At 47.6% G+C, this 14237-nt stretch overlaps 1 protein-coding gene across 1 annotated transcript in view; it reads right to left on the bottom strand.

Moving 5' to 3' along the window:
* LOC109245837 (protoheme IX farnesyltransferase, mitochondrial) overlaps positions 1-14237 on the bottom strand; it is a 138651-nt gene that overhangs the window by 101127 nt on the left and 23287 nt on the right. Inside the window, exon 4 of the mRNA XM_053892767.1 lies at positions 4206-4330. Within this exon, the coding sequence (XP_053748742.1) occupies positions 4206-4330 (125 nt within the window). The remainder of the gene's footprint in view (positions 1-4205; positions 4331-14237) is intronic.

Raw genomic sequence — 14237 nt, forward strand, 5'->3', positions numbered from 1 at the left:
GAGAGAGACAGAGCATGAACGGGGGAGGGGCAGAGAGAGAGGGAGACACAGAATCGGAAACAGGCTCCAGGCTCCGAGCCATCAGCCCAGAGCCTGACGCGGGGCTCGAACTCACGGACCGTGAGATCGTGACCTGAGCTGAAGTCGGACGCTTAACCGACTGCGCCACCCAGGCGCCCCGTAAAAGCAGCATTTTAAAAAAATGTGTTATGCAAATAATGTTTCCATTGCAGATCAGTGAGAAAACATAAATAAGCAAAAACAACAGTAACATTTTTTATTTTACGTTTCCCTGGTGCCAGGCACTGCTCTGTGCTTTAGACTTACAGCAGAGAATAAATGGAAACTTCCAGCCTTGTGGTGCTTCTATATCCCACCTCCCAAGCAGACTCACTGGTTAACACTTTGATTTGTATTATCATAGACTTTTTTTTTTTTGTTTGTTTTACACACACAACCTTCACATCCTTATTAACTTCACGCAGGAAGGATTTACGTGTATAATACATCTCGCCTCTATATATTTTCTCCTTTAACTAGTACACCATGAACATTTCCCACCTCAGTATTTGCTGATAACATGATTGTATATGGATATACTGTGATTTCTTTAATCGGTTTCTCCTTAGCTGACGTTTTAGGAATTTCCAGTCTTTGGCCCATGTAGATATGTTGAGATGAAATTCTTGCAGCTGAAATCTTTGAACACGTCCTTAACTATTTCTTTAGATAGATTACTAAAACTGTGCGCTAAAAGATATGTAGTTTTTAAAATTAAAAAGTTAAAATCCAAGAAGATATGTATTTTAAGTACAGGGAAATTTCTTCCCAGGAGGTCTTTTGTGTGTTTGCTTTAAATCAGCTTGTTATGCTTCTCGTTGGCACCGTGTGAAGTGCTCATCACCATCACTGCGTATTAGAAAGTCAGAGAGTAGAGGGGCGCCTGAGTGGCTTAGTTGGTTGAGCACCCGACTTCGGCTCAGGTCATGATCTCGCAGTCTGTGAGATCTCGCAGCCCGCGTCGGGCTCTGTGCAGACAGCTTGGAGCCTGGAGCCTGCTTCCGATTCTGTGTCTCCCTCTCTCTCTGCCCCTCCCCGGCTCATGCTCTGTCTCTCTCTCTGTCAAAAATAAATAAACATTAAAAAAAAATTTTTTTTACGAAAGCCAGAGAGTAGAAAAGTGGTTACCAGGAGCGTCTGGGTGGCTCAGTCGGTTAAGCGTTCGACTTCGGCTCAGGTCATGATCTCACTGGTCATGAGTTCGAGCCCCTCATCGGGCTCTGTGCTTACAGCTTGGAGCCTGGAGCCTGCTTGGGATTCTGTGTCTCCCTCTCTCTCTGCTCCTCACCAACTCACGCGATCTCTCTTTCTCTCTCTCAAAAATAAATAAATAGTACAAAAAAAAAAAACAAAAAACCCAACCCACAATGGAATTCAACAATTCAAAATCATTAAGATTTTTAAGTATTGTGAGGTTTCTAAATGAAACTTCGGTCCAAGACAAGGGGAAGAAGGCAATACGAGGAATGTAAGAACATGAAACTATTCTGTGCCCAATAAGCATGGATTTAGGGCCTACGTTACGCACAGCATTGAAGAACCCTGGGGGGGGGCAGGGGGGGTGGGTGGGGGGATCAGCAACCGTGGAGGAAGACGTGGGAGTGTTCCAGAGGAAGAGCAGGAAAGCTGCCTCAGTGAGCGTCAACGGGGCTAGGAAGCCAGCCTCGGAACAGAAGAGGGAGACGCGGCGATTTGTCAGACGCAGAGAGAATCGCCCTCATAGAGTCTGGCTCTTCTCAGTAGTTTGGAATTGACGGAATGTAACTCACTTCCCTACAGACGACAAAACAAAGCAGCCGTCTGAACTCATTTAAACTTTTAAAATTTCTAAAACTTTGGTTTACGTTCAGTTTCTGGAAATTTCTGCCCAAATGTAAAAAAAAAAAAAAAAAAAATTCCCCCCCCCCCCCCCACCGCCCTGGGTATTTTCTTGCTACAATCGACAGGCTTTTTTTTCCATAATAAATTCTTGAACCACCTTTGTTTTCAGGTGGGGGACAGGAGGACTGGGGCAGCTCAAACTCAAGGCAACTCTATTATTTCTTATACTATTTTGGGATTTTGGATTCATTTGATGCCTATCAGATAGTTGCCGATGATCTTCTGAGTGTCTACACTTTCATTTTAAATTTTATTTAAAAAGGAGACAGTGGCTGGTATCTCGAGGATACGTGTAGGTCTTCAATTGAAAAAAGGAGCCTGAAAACTGGGATGTGTGTTCCCTCCTGGCTTAATCTTATGACCTAGATTTGTAACTAAACAGAAGTAATAATTTGAGAAATATTTTGCAATACAGACCCAAAATAGCAACACAAATCCATTTTGCTTAAAGTGCTTTCTATTCAAAATTTCATTAGAAACATTTTGTGGTGAAACCATGATTATTCTGCCAGCCAGGCAGCGAGGGCAGGGAGCAGAAGGGAGGAATAATCTGGAAGAGCTGGGCCGTGGTCTGCAGGATGGGATGAGACTTTTGGAAAAGGAGCAGGATTATTTGGACCTCCTTCCCCATGAGACTGTTTCCACATGAAAAATTGTAACAAAAAAATAAATAAATAAACTGTATTTGAAAGAGACTGATCCCTCCCCAGACAGCTGGTAACACGTTGTAAAAGCCTAATGATACGAGGCATTATCAAATTAAAATTCCCATATTTTGCAGGATGCCGATTTATACATCCACTCAGCCACGCTGTTTTTCTACTGGTAACTTGAATTCCTGTTTTAAAACTGTGCCAACTCCCCTTGGGTGTTCTGGTGATGAAAACAACTTTCCTTAAATTTCAGCCAAGACTTTTTTCACTCTTGGTATTGGATGAAAAATATGCGTGCTGGGGCGCACACTGCAATGACCAGGCGTGGCGCAGGGCTGGGGCGGGGGGGGGGGGGGAAGGGGAGGAGAGAACTATTTCAGAGAACCATTCTGATATTTATTTTTTAAAAAAATTTTTTTTTCAACGTTTTTAATTTATTTTTGGGACAGAGAGAGACAGAGCATGAACGGAGGAGGGGCAGAGAGAGAGGGAGGCACAGAATCGGAAACAGGCTCCAGGCTCCGAGCCATCAGCCCAGAGCCTGACGCGGGGCTCGAACTCACGGACTGTGAGATCGTGACCTGGCTGAAGTCGGACGCTTAACCGACTGCGCCACCCAGGTGCCCCCATTCTGATATTTAAAATAATAGGGGGACAAAAGGATGCATTAAAAATAATATGCTAATTATTTTTTAAAATATATTCTGATTCTATACACCAAGTTTACCGAATACTGAATTACCGTTTGGTTTTTTTGTTTTTTTTTTTAAAAGCTGGATATGCTTATTTAAAATATAAAATCCCGGGGTGCCTGGGTGGCTCAGTCGGTTAAGCATTCGACTCTTGGTTTCGGCTCAGGTCATGATCTGTTGCATGAGTTCAAGCTCCGCATCAGGCTCGGTGCTGACAGTGTGGAGCCTGCTGGGGATTCATTCTTTCATTCTTTCATTCTTCCATTCTTCCATTCTTCCTTTCTTTCTTTCTCTCTCTCTCTCACTCTCTCTCTCTCCCTCCCTCCCTCCCTCTCTCCCTTTCTTTCTCTCTCTCTCTCTTTCTCTCTCTCTCTCTCTCCCTCCCTCCCTCTCTCCCTTCCTTCCTTTCTTTCTTTCTCTCTCTCTTTCTCTCTCTCTCTCCCTCCCTCCCTCTCTCTCTGCCCCACTTGCGCTGTCTCAGTCTCTCTCAAAATAAATAAACTTCAAAAAATAAATAAAATAAAATATAAAATACAATGTTGTGTATGTAAACAAATGCAGACAAATCAAACCAAAGAAAGAAGAACACATACAACGATAAGCTCGGGGGAAGGTGCCTGAAATGCAGGAGCAGAAAGCCGAGCAAACAGCTCGAAACCCGTTCCAACCCAAGGGCGCCTGGCCGTTTGAAGCCGCTACATGGCTGCTCTCTCACCTGAAACACCTGAAAACCGTTCACCGCATTAGAGACAGACGGGCTGTGTCACCCACAGACCTCCACAGGATACGTGGTGTCACAAGCTCCCGGGACCTCTCCATCTCTATACATGGTCTTGAAGTCATATATAAACGCGTGACAATACCACCGTCTAGGAGAAAGTCACATCACCATAATCGCGCTGAAAAGTGACCAACTGACCTGATTGATGGAGTTGGCAGCACAGGATGCAAGGCCCGTTCCCACAAAAGTAAGCAGGAAACACGGCAGGTCAAAAGGTCCTGGGGCCAGTGCAAATCCAGCCGAGGTGGTGCTGACGACGAGAGCTGCAACACAGAAACAGAGCAGACTCATCACCGATGCAGACTCGGGACTTATGTTAAAGCCCGAAAACAAGCCCTCTTCCACACACACCAATCAATTTCATCAGTGACACCAACTATGGACGAATCCTCTCTCATTAAAAAAATTAAAATTTTTTTCTGATTATAAACATTATATACGTTCATTAGTAGAAAAATGCTAATATTCCTTTAAGTCCATTATACTCAAGAGTAAAAAAAAAAAAAAATCAACGTTCACTTCTTCACCCAACAAACCCTTACTGGATACCTAATTCCCGACCAGCACCTGGCTGCGTGCCAGGCAGAGTACAGGGTGAAGGTACGTAAGGTCTCGTTCCTGCTGTCGGGGACCTTACTGGGCTGGGAGGTGACAGACACACGTCAGTAACTCTAACACATACAAAAGGAGTCCCAAATCCAGGACAAGCTGCAGACAACCTGAGCAGATGAGAGAGCAACCTGAGAAGATGGTTCTGGGGCCCAGAATCCGGTTAGAGGAGTACCAGAGGGAGGTGACAGTCCTACAGCCCCCAGGGGGAGCCGAGGGGAGGGGCGAGGTGCAGGCGCAAAGCCGTGTCATGCAAGCATCTGCTAAGGCTGCTCCTTTCGTTAGGACCTGGTCCTTCCTTCCTGGGGGTTGACAGAAGCTGGCAGGGCCAGAAAGTGTCTAGGACCGGGACTGATACGGGGCTGCAGAAGTTCACTGGAAAAAGGATCACCAATGGCAGACTGATGGGAGAAGACTTCGACCAGACGGCATCCAAGCTGGAGCTTCGGGAGGGGAGGTAGGACACGGTGGAGAGTGGGAGGGTGGGAGACACCACAGGTGGTTGGGTAGTTCCGAGAGCAGGCACAAGGGCAAGAGAGAGCAATGTCGAGCGTCTCTAGTAATCGGACACCATCTGCCTGGATTTCGAACCGAACATCTGGGGAGCACCGTCGAGCCTCACCCTGCCCTACATCGCAGCTGCGGAGAGGTACTCCACCTCTACTGCCAACGTCAAGCCCGCTGATTCATAACCGGGGTGGCTCTGCCCCCAGGGGACATCTGCTAACATCTGGAGACATATTTGGTTGTCACACTGGAGGTGGGAGGATAACGCTGTCCTCCAGTGGGTGGAGGCCAGAGATGCCTCTAAACGCCTTACGGCGCACAGAGCAGCCCCCCGCCCCCAAACCAAAGAATTTTCTGGCCCCAAATGTCAACAGTGCTGAGGTTAAGAAACATGTAATCTAGTCCGAGCTACTATCTTGTGTGGACAAGTGCAAGGGCCTGTCCCCTACGTGGCCTCCTTGCTTCCGCCTTGTCCCCTCCCCTCTCCCAAATGAGATTTTAGAAGTATAAACAGATCATATCACCCCGCTTAAAAAGTCCCCGGGGGCGCCTGGGTGGCTTAGTTGGTTAAGCATGAGACTCTTGGTTCCGGCTCAGGTCCTGATCTCACGGTTCGTGGGTCTGGGCTGTGCCGCTGAGTGTGGGCCCTACTTGGGAGTCTCTCTTTCCCTCTCTCTCTCCGCCCCTCCCCTGCTCATGCACACACATGCGTGCATGCTCTCTCTCAAGATAAATAAATAAAAAAAAAAAAAAAACAGGAAGAAAGCAAGCCCCTTGACGCTACACCTGGACTAACAGGCAAACTCCTCTGTCGTGTCTGTGTGTGTGTGTGTGTGTGTGTGTGTGTGTGTGCGCGTGTGTGTGTGTGTGTGTGTGTGTGTGTTGTAGCTCTCTCTAGCCCACTCACTGTTCTCCATCAGGAAGGCCGGGCTTTCTTGCCTCGGGGTCCCTGTGCTTTTGTGTCCTGTGTCCCCTGCCCCCTTCCGGGTCCTTCAGATCTCGTCTCAGATATGACTTGTTAGGGAGGACCTCCCTCTCCGGAAACCCCCTCAGGCAGGAGCTGTGACGGTGGCCTTCACTGCTGCAGGATGGTCATGGCTAGTGCTCCCCGAGGGACACAGCAGTGTTTACCAGAGGAAGGGGAGGAGGGGTGCAGGCTGCCACACCGCAGGCAGAGCTCAGGGTGAGGAGTTTACATGCCGTTCGGTTGGCAGGGGACTCACTGACGGCCCCATGCAGGGCAGGGACCCGTCACTGGAGGCCGGCTCGGAAGCAACAGGCACCATGATTTGCAACAGGCAGGGAGTGTTTCAGACAAACAGTTTGAGAGGCTGTACTGTCGTTGATTTCTTTAAGTTTATTTATTTTGAGAGAGAGAGAGAGAGCGAGCGAGCATGAGCAGGAGAGGGGCAGACAGAGAGAGGGAGACTGGGAATCCCAAGCAGGCATTGTGCTGTCAGCGTGGAGCCCGACACGAGGCTCGAACCCACAAACTGTGAGCTCACGACCTGAGCCGAAATCAAGAGCCACACGCTTAACCGACTGAGCCACCCAGACGCCCTGAGAGGCTATACGGTCAATCCACTCTGAATGAGGTAGTAAACACGGGACTCAAATAGATATAAGGGATACTGTGACGGGTCCATTGTTAGGACTTGATAAATGTGAGAAATGGAAAGACCAAACAAAATAACAAGAAAAAAGGATAAAAGGTAAGTGTTGCACCGGGGGACTTGGAGAAGGATCAGAACATTAACAGAAAGGAGCACATCCAGGGAAAGGTGAGCAAGCTAGCTGGTCTCAGGAAAAATGTGCTGGTGTTGAAGAACCACGGGTATCTGCGTGGAAAGGTACAGATGTGAAAGGAAAGAGACCGGGAGTCAGGAGAGAAACACGAGGCTCTGAAGTCACTTGCCCAGAGACCAGGGCTGAGCCCGAGGGGGATGGATGAGGTCGTCGATGGACACTAAGTGCAGCGGGAAGAAGTGTATGAAAAAGTCAGAACTTCGCAGATGGGGGAAAGGAAGCAGGGACAGACACAAAGAACATCAGGAGACAAGAGTCAGGAGGATGAGGTGTCGTCGAGGGGCCGGAGGAAACAGTGCCAGGGGCACCACCAGTGACATCAACAAAAAATGCCAGGGAAATTGGTAATTCCTCCTAATGACCGCGAATTGCTTGGCACGTCCTTCAGGCTAGTTTCATCAGCAACATATAGAAACTCTCTGTTGTTTTACCATGTGGACAAGCCCCGAATATCTAGACCAGACACGGGCTTCTCGGTGTCTCCATATTTCTCTGCCTGGGCTAGCGGCAATGTGCAACGGGGAGTGACGTACGTGTGCGGAGGTGGGCACCCTAAACCAGAAGTCTCTGGTGAACACGTCCTTTGGCAAGGAGGTCCCTCCTTGAACGGTGTGGTCCCCAAATGGGGTTTGCATCCACATCTCCCGGGAGATGACTTAACCTCCAGAACAGAGCACACTCACTGTTAAGTAGACAGCAGAGCGAGTCCAGGAGCGAGAACACAGGTTGGGAGAAAGGTTACAAAAAAGGACGAGCAGCAGATCAGGAGCTGAAGGCAAAGAAGAGAAAAAAGGGCCTGGCTTAGGCCAGAGAGCGCGCCCTGTCCCCTCTCCCCTCCTCTGCTCTGGGAGCCCAGCCTGCCTGGGCCCACAAATCGTGCTACAAGCCAGAGCGTAAGAATCTCACATGAGTATAGACAATGGCTGCCTGGAGACTTACGCCCAAAAGAAAATGCCACGGTGACTCCGGGCTCGAGCACAGCAGCTGCAGGTGCATGTGAAGGGACCTTTTACCCACGTGCAACAGGGAAAGGACAGCTTCTCATTTAGCGGTCCATTTAGCCACACCTGCGTGCACACGGCAACTACCAAGAAGGGCATCTTTAGAATAAACGAAACTCCTTTCACGATACTCAAAATAGCTCCGGTCTTTGAGGAGGATTCTTCATTCTTTACCGATGTCACACCGTCAATCACAAAGCTTCGTGGACAGTCCCGTGTCTGAGACCGAGTGTCACCTTGCTTTTTGCACAACTCAAAAGCTCTGGAGAGAGGTTAGGTGACTCCTCGCCTATCACCCGGGTGTGGTGACAAGCCAGGACCGGAAGAAAAGTCTGGAACAGCCAGGCTACTTCTCAACTTAACCACAAGCAAGAAAGCTTGATGGTGGCAGTGGGAGGACTGGAGGGAATAGAAACCACAGGGCTTGCCCTCTCAAAACGAACTAAGTAAGTTTTTTTACATCCATGGAGCCAATCATTTGACATCATCCTTGATTCTGTGTTAAGGCCTTGAACCTTTAACCAAAAGCAGACTAAACAACTATGGTCCTTAAAAGAGCTTAGAAAATCCACAGTAACTTTCTCAATACACAATTAGTAAACTCTAGAGTCACCAGTATGGCTTTAGCTATCTCTAAACATCTACATCAACATTTCGTATTGTGTTTTATCAGCAACTAAAAACAAACAAAGCATTTCCACCCCAGTGGGCGAGATGGCACCGCAATCACTGAACTGTCAAAAGAAAAACTGCAAAAAGAAAATTCGCTTTGCTGAAAACCAGAAAGGGTGCGTAGCTCCATGAAGGCAAAACTGATCGTTCAGAGGAGAAAGTCTCCTGTTTTTCTTTTCACCTGCCTCAGAGCTTGACTGAGTGACGGACGACAGAGGAAGACCATCAATTTCTGACGGGTAAGTAGAGAAGAGGTGGAAGGCGGTTTGCAAAACAATTGCCCAACGGACTATGTCTCAGTGAGACAGAAGAGTGACTCAATTTACCAAGTAGAAAGACTGCCTGATGTAAGACTGTATGAACTGTAAATGGTACAGCACGTTACAAAGTGACAGGGACTATTATTACTATTACAGGGGAGGAAATCTGCATTTGATAACACATTTCTGCCAAAGCATCAAACCCTAACAAAGAATGTGTTTATACCTGCTTTGTCAAGGCAATTAATTTAAAGAAAAGAGAGAGGCAGAAGGGATTGATAAACTGTACAAGTAAAATTGACCACAGCAATATTCTCATACAGAACGGCCACAACTGTAATTAAACTTTTCATTGATTTCCTGGGATTCATTACGTGGAATCATTTTGCAACACCAGGATCTCATTAAAAGTGGGGGTAATATATTCTTTCATTAATAACACTTGAAATTATATTTTATTTGGTAATCTCCTATTCTGCCCCTTCACATGTAAACATGAAATCAATGTTGCCAACGAAGCATGACCCATCCAACAGAGGCCCAGAGGTGCTGGACTCTGGGCCCTGACGTCTCTGGGAGGAAGTCAAGGAAGAGTCATATTCCCGCTCCTGGTGGAGCCTGGCCCACCCTCCTGGGTGGGCGTCCAGCCGGTGATGCGCAAGCATCCTGTGCAGCGAGAGTCAGCGGCAGCCTGTGCAGGTGCCTAGGGAACAGCAGTCCCGCCTACCAGGCCCAGCTCCGCCCAGCTGCACGTCCACCCGTCTCTTCCGAACCATAAAGCCCGGTCTGAGATCTGCCGGGGCCACCTTCTTCCACAGCCCCTCGTTAAGAGGAGTCCACAAATACGGGCTCGTCTGCCAGCCTTCCCTGGGGAGAACTGTGTAATACAGGTTTGTCCGGAAACAGGTGCAAGTCCGCAGGCCCCACGGGGCTGGAAGGAGCAGAAGTCCCCGAGGTGAACGGCCCAGGAGGGCCACGTGGCAGAGAACGGCAGGCCGCCTGGAGGAGCAGGACAGTCCCGGCGGATGGCTGGAAGGAAAACGGGGTCCTCGGTCCCAGGCAGCCAGAGAAATGAACTCAGCGAGCCTGGAAGAGGACCCCAGGTGACAACCACAGCCCCGACCCCCACGCTGACTTCAGCTTGTGCCATCCCGAGCGGAGGATCCGGCCGGGCCGGGCCGGGCCCGGAAATGACTGCGCGCCGTTTTAAAGCACCAAGTTGTGCTAACTTGTGTAGTAAAAGAAGACCAGCATGCACTGGAATGAGGGGCGTTTAGGAAAGGCCAGTCCACCGACCACACGGAGAACCGACCAGTGTGGAGGAAGACCCACTCAGGGCACCACGTAAAGGCCGCTGCGGAGCGCTGGGTGGGAAGGGGTGAGGCCTGGGGGGACGGCGACGGAACAGAGGGGTGGACGAGGGGTTTGAAGGCACTGGCAGAGGCCTTCAGCACCCAACACACGGAAGTGGTTACAGCAAAGGAGCGAACTCAGAGGACAAGACCTTACTGTTAAGGGAACAGTCACAGAACTGTCAAAGGGAACTCAGGGCCAACAAGTGTAATCTCGGCCCCAATGCGAGAACCCCGCGACCACGTTTTTGGACGGATGCTACCTCCAGATCTGGGGACCCTGGGAACCCCTTCTGCATGGAAGAGCTCTAGCTGACTTGGTTCTCTCTCAGACCAGGTCCAGTCAGCTTCCTCGAAACACCTCCCTACGGATGTGACTTTGTCTTCCCGAGCGACCGGGAAGGAAGTACCTCTCACTCCTCAATCGCCAAGCGCAGCTCTCCCACTGTCTGGGTCTCCCCACGGGAAGTGTCCCTAGGGACCAACCGCGCTTGACTTCCACACTCCTGTCCACGCCATGTGACGCCTTCAAGAGACACGCTAGGTTCACTATGACAAAAGCACGTGGCACAACGTCGGGCAAATAAGGGGTTAATGAGCGGTGCTCTTGCTAATTGTTGAGATGTGGTTCCCAGAATCCTAGATGAAACAGGTCTCTGGCCACTGAGCTTAGACTTCACATTTCAAAGGGGTGCCCTTAGGAACTTCGAGAAAGGATACAACACCGCCTTACAAGCTCTGCATGCCTCGAGGGTTGTAACCCAAGGTACCACTGCCTCACTCTTGAGACTGGAGAGCAGTCCCTCCATAAATGTGGGTAAAAAATGACAATGACAGAAACACAAAACTTACATTTGTGGAGCACTTTACAATGTCAGAGCACTTTGATTAGTACTTAAATCTCAGAAGCGCTAACCTTCAAAAAAAGTAGGGTGTGGAGAACTCCGGGATACGGGAAGAGCGCATGAGAACTTTCACTCATATTTGACTTATTTGACTTTATTGTTTTTTAATGTTTATTTTTATTTCTGAGAGAGAGAGAGAGAAAGAGAGAGAAAGAGAGAGAAAGACAGAGCATGAGTGGGGGAGGGGCAGAGAAAGAGGGAGACACAGAATCTGAAGCAGGCTCCAGGCTCCTAGCTGTCTGCACAGAGCCTGACGCAGGGCTCAAACTTGCGAACTGCGAAATCATGACCTGAGCTGAAGTCGGATGCTTAACCAACTGAGCCACCCAGGCACCTCTAACTTTACTTATTTTAAAACACACATTTCGCATATCTTAAAATTAACACAGTGTGCTGGTATAACAGTACATGAGTTTTATTTACAAATAGCTATACATTTTTCTGTTCTATATGACATTTATGTGCAATAGCATAAATACTATTATAAATACATGTATGTGCACATAAATACATGTATCTGCACTTAAAACTTTTTTACTGTATATGCACTTAAAGTACATGACTAACAAACTTCACAGACCCTACTCTAAAAAAACAGCAAGGCAGGGGTGCCTGGGTGACTCAGTCAGTTGGGTGACCGACTTGGGCTCAGGTCACGATCTCGCAGTTCATGGGATTGAGCCCCACATCAGACTCTGTGCTGGCAGCTCAGAGCCTGGAGCCTGCTTCCGATTCTGTGTCTCCCTCTCTCTCTGCCCCTCCCCCACTCATGCTCTGTCTCCCTCGGTCTCAGAAATAAATAAACATTAAAAAAAAAATTTTAAAAAAACAGCAAGGCGAGCATGGTAGGTATTAACGTCTGGTTTTATATACGGAGATACACATCAGTGGGAGTGAGCTCAATGAAGGGTCTAATCCAGACGGTCATACGGTTTTTGCATGACAGTCGGCTCTCTGCTTTACGGGATATTCTTTGACAAGTACGACGAAGACTGCTTTCCAGAAGGAGAAAATTCAACCAAATGAAGGGACACACGTGCACGCACTCACACCCGCTCTCCCCCCACATCCGCCTAACTGATTACAGAATCACAAACCAGCCCGGGAAAGCTCAGACAACACTGTAAGCCTGCCTACACGCCACGATGCTGTTTCTTCCACTACAGGTTTTAAGAGCACTGTGATGAGTCACAGGGAGGAAGCCAGGTCTGGAAGGTGGGGAGGAGCCTGCCTCCCTGCTTCCGTGACACTGGGCACTTGCTCTGTCACCATAAACTGAGGTTCTGTCAGACTCGGAGTGGGAGTCTGGCCACGCTGTCCAGCTCTGATCTCACAGCGTACTTTCCAGTGCAGCGTTGAACCACGTAAGGCCTTCGCCTTCGCCCGTACGCAAGAGCTTTTCTTGGAGAAGCAGTTTTATCGAGAATTATTTTTTTTTAAAGGCTCAATACTTTGAGAACTATCGGTCTCTGAGCATAAGCACAACACAGGCACTTGGACTTCCTTTCTGAGATGGTCAGTTAAAAATAACTACAAAGAGGGGCGTCTGGGTGGCTCAGTTGGTTGAGCGTTGGACTTCGGCTCAGGTCAGGATCTCACAGCTTGTGGGTTCGAGCCGCGCATCAGACTCTGTGCTGACAGCTAGGAGCCTGGAGCCCGCTTCGGATTCTGTGTCTCCCTCTCTCTCTGCCTCTCGACAATAAATAAATGTTAAAAAAAAAAAAAAAAAAAAAAAAAAAGCTTTAAAAAAAAAACTAGAGGGGCGCCTGGGTGGCTCAGTCGGTTGAGCGTCCGACTTCAGCTCAGGTCACGATCTCACGGTTCGTGAGTTCGAGCCCCGTGTCAGGCTCTGGGCTGATGGCTCAGAGCCTGGAGCCTGCTTCTGATTCTGTGTCTCCCTCTCTCTCTGCCCCTCCCCCATTCATGCTCTGTCTCTCTCTGTCTCAAAAATAAATAAACATTAAAAAAAAATTAAAAAAAATTAAAAAAATAAAAAAATAAAAAAAACTAGAAAGATTTTATCAGAAAAATTGTCACCTACATCCTGATTTTATCTCTTTTAATACTCCCCCCACTTTTTGTTTTAGCATGAGCTCCTAAAGAAATAAGTGAAAAACAAAATTCCAATAAATCAATTTGAGTAATTATTAACTCTGGCAAAAGATTTGGTCAAAAGATTAAAACCCCTGGCTAAACGAGAGTTTGAGATTCTCTATAGATTTCAAATTATCCTTGTGATCTATTATATCTCATGACCCCTGATAGCCGATAGAGCGCAATACTGTAATCTGAGTCCTACAAACCTGAGACGTATTCTCCTTAAAGCTCTCGTGTGTACTAAGTGTATAGGGAATAGGCAGTTAATGAATCTGTCTGTGGTTTTGCTTACGTGTGTGTCCAAACAGTGGAATCAGTTTTGTTACCTGATCTCAAAGTTCAAAACGGCAGAACTTAATTAAGAGGCAGGAATTAAGTCTTTTCTGATTCTAAAATGAGCATGTCGTTTTTGCTTAATAGCTGTACTTAAAGATTTCCTCCTCTCTCTTCATTTCTATTAACAGCTTAAGCTTCAAATAGCTCAGTTTCTAATGAAAGTGAGCTTTTTAGGCTTCAAGGCTCTGCAGCGGGTCTGTGAACTCTGTGAACGTCCTGACCTAGTCATCTTACTTACCTTACATAACGCGCATATCAAAGAAGGTGGTAATTCTGGTGATCACTGTTCACTTCGGAGCAAAAGTCACCTGATGAGTGACAGGGTACTTTCTTCCTCAGCCACATTAAAGGATATCAATCAGGGGTACCTGATTACAAGCCATAACCACTTCTGGTTAAACGATAAGGCTTTTTATAGGGATTTTTAATAACACAGCTGCAAAATGAAGAACTTTCGGGGCCTTCCTGTTCTCCTCTTTTCTTTTTTTCATATACTTAATGACCAAAGCTGGTCAAAAAAATAAATAAATAAAATCCTAGGACCAAATTAAAACTCATACTTCAAACTGATGGAGCACCACTGTTACCAAAATGAAACATTTAAGTATGGTCCCTGGGGGCAATT

Source organism: Panthera pardus, unplaced genomic scaffold (genome assembly GCF_024362965.1).
Source record: "Panthera pardus isolate Hobbes unplaced genomic scaffold, ASM2436296v1 HiC_scaffold_3, whole genome shotgun sequence".
Lineage (NCBI taxonomy): Eukaryota > Metazoa > Chordata > Mammalia > Carnivora > Felidae > Panthera > Panthera pardus.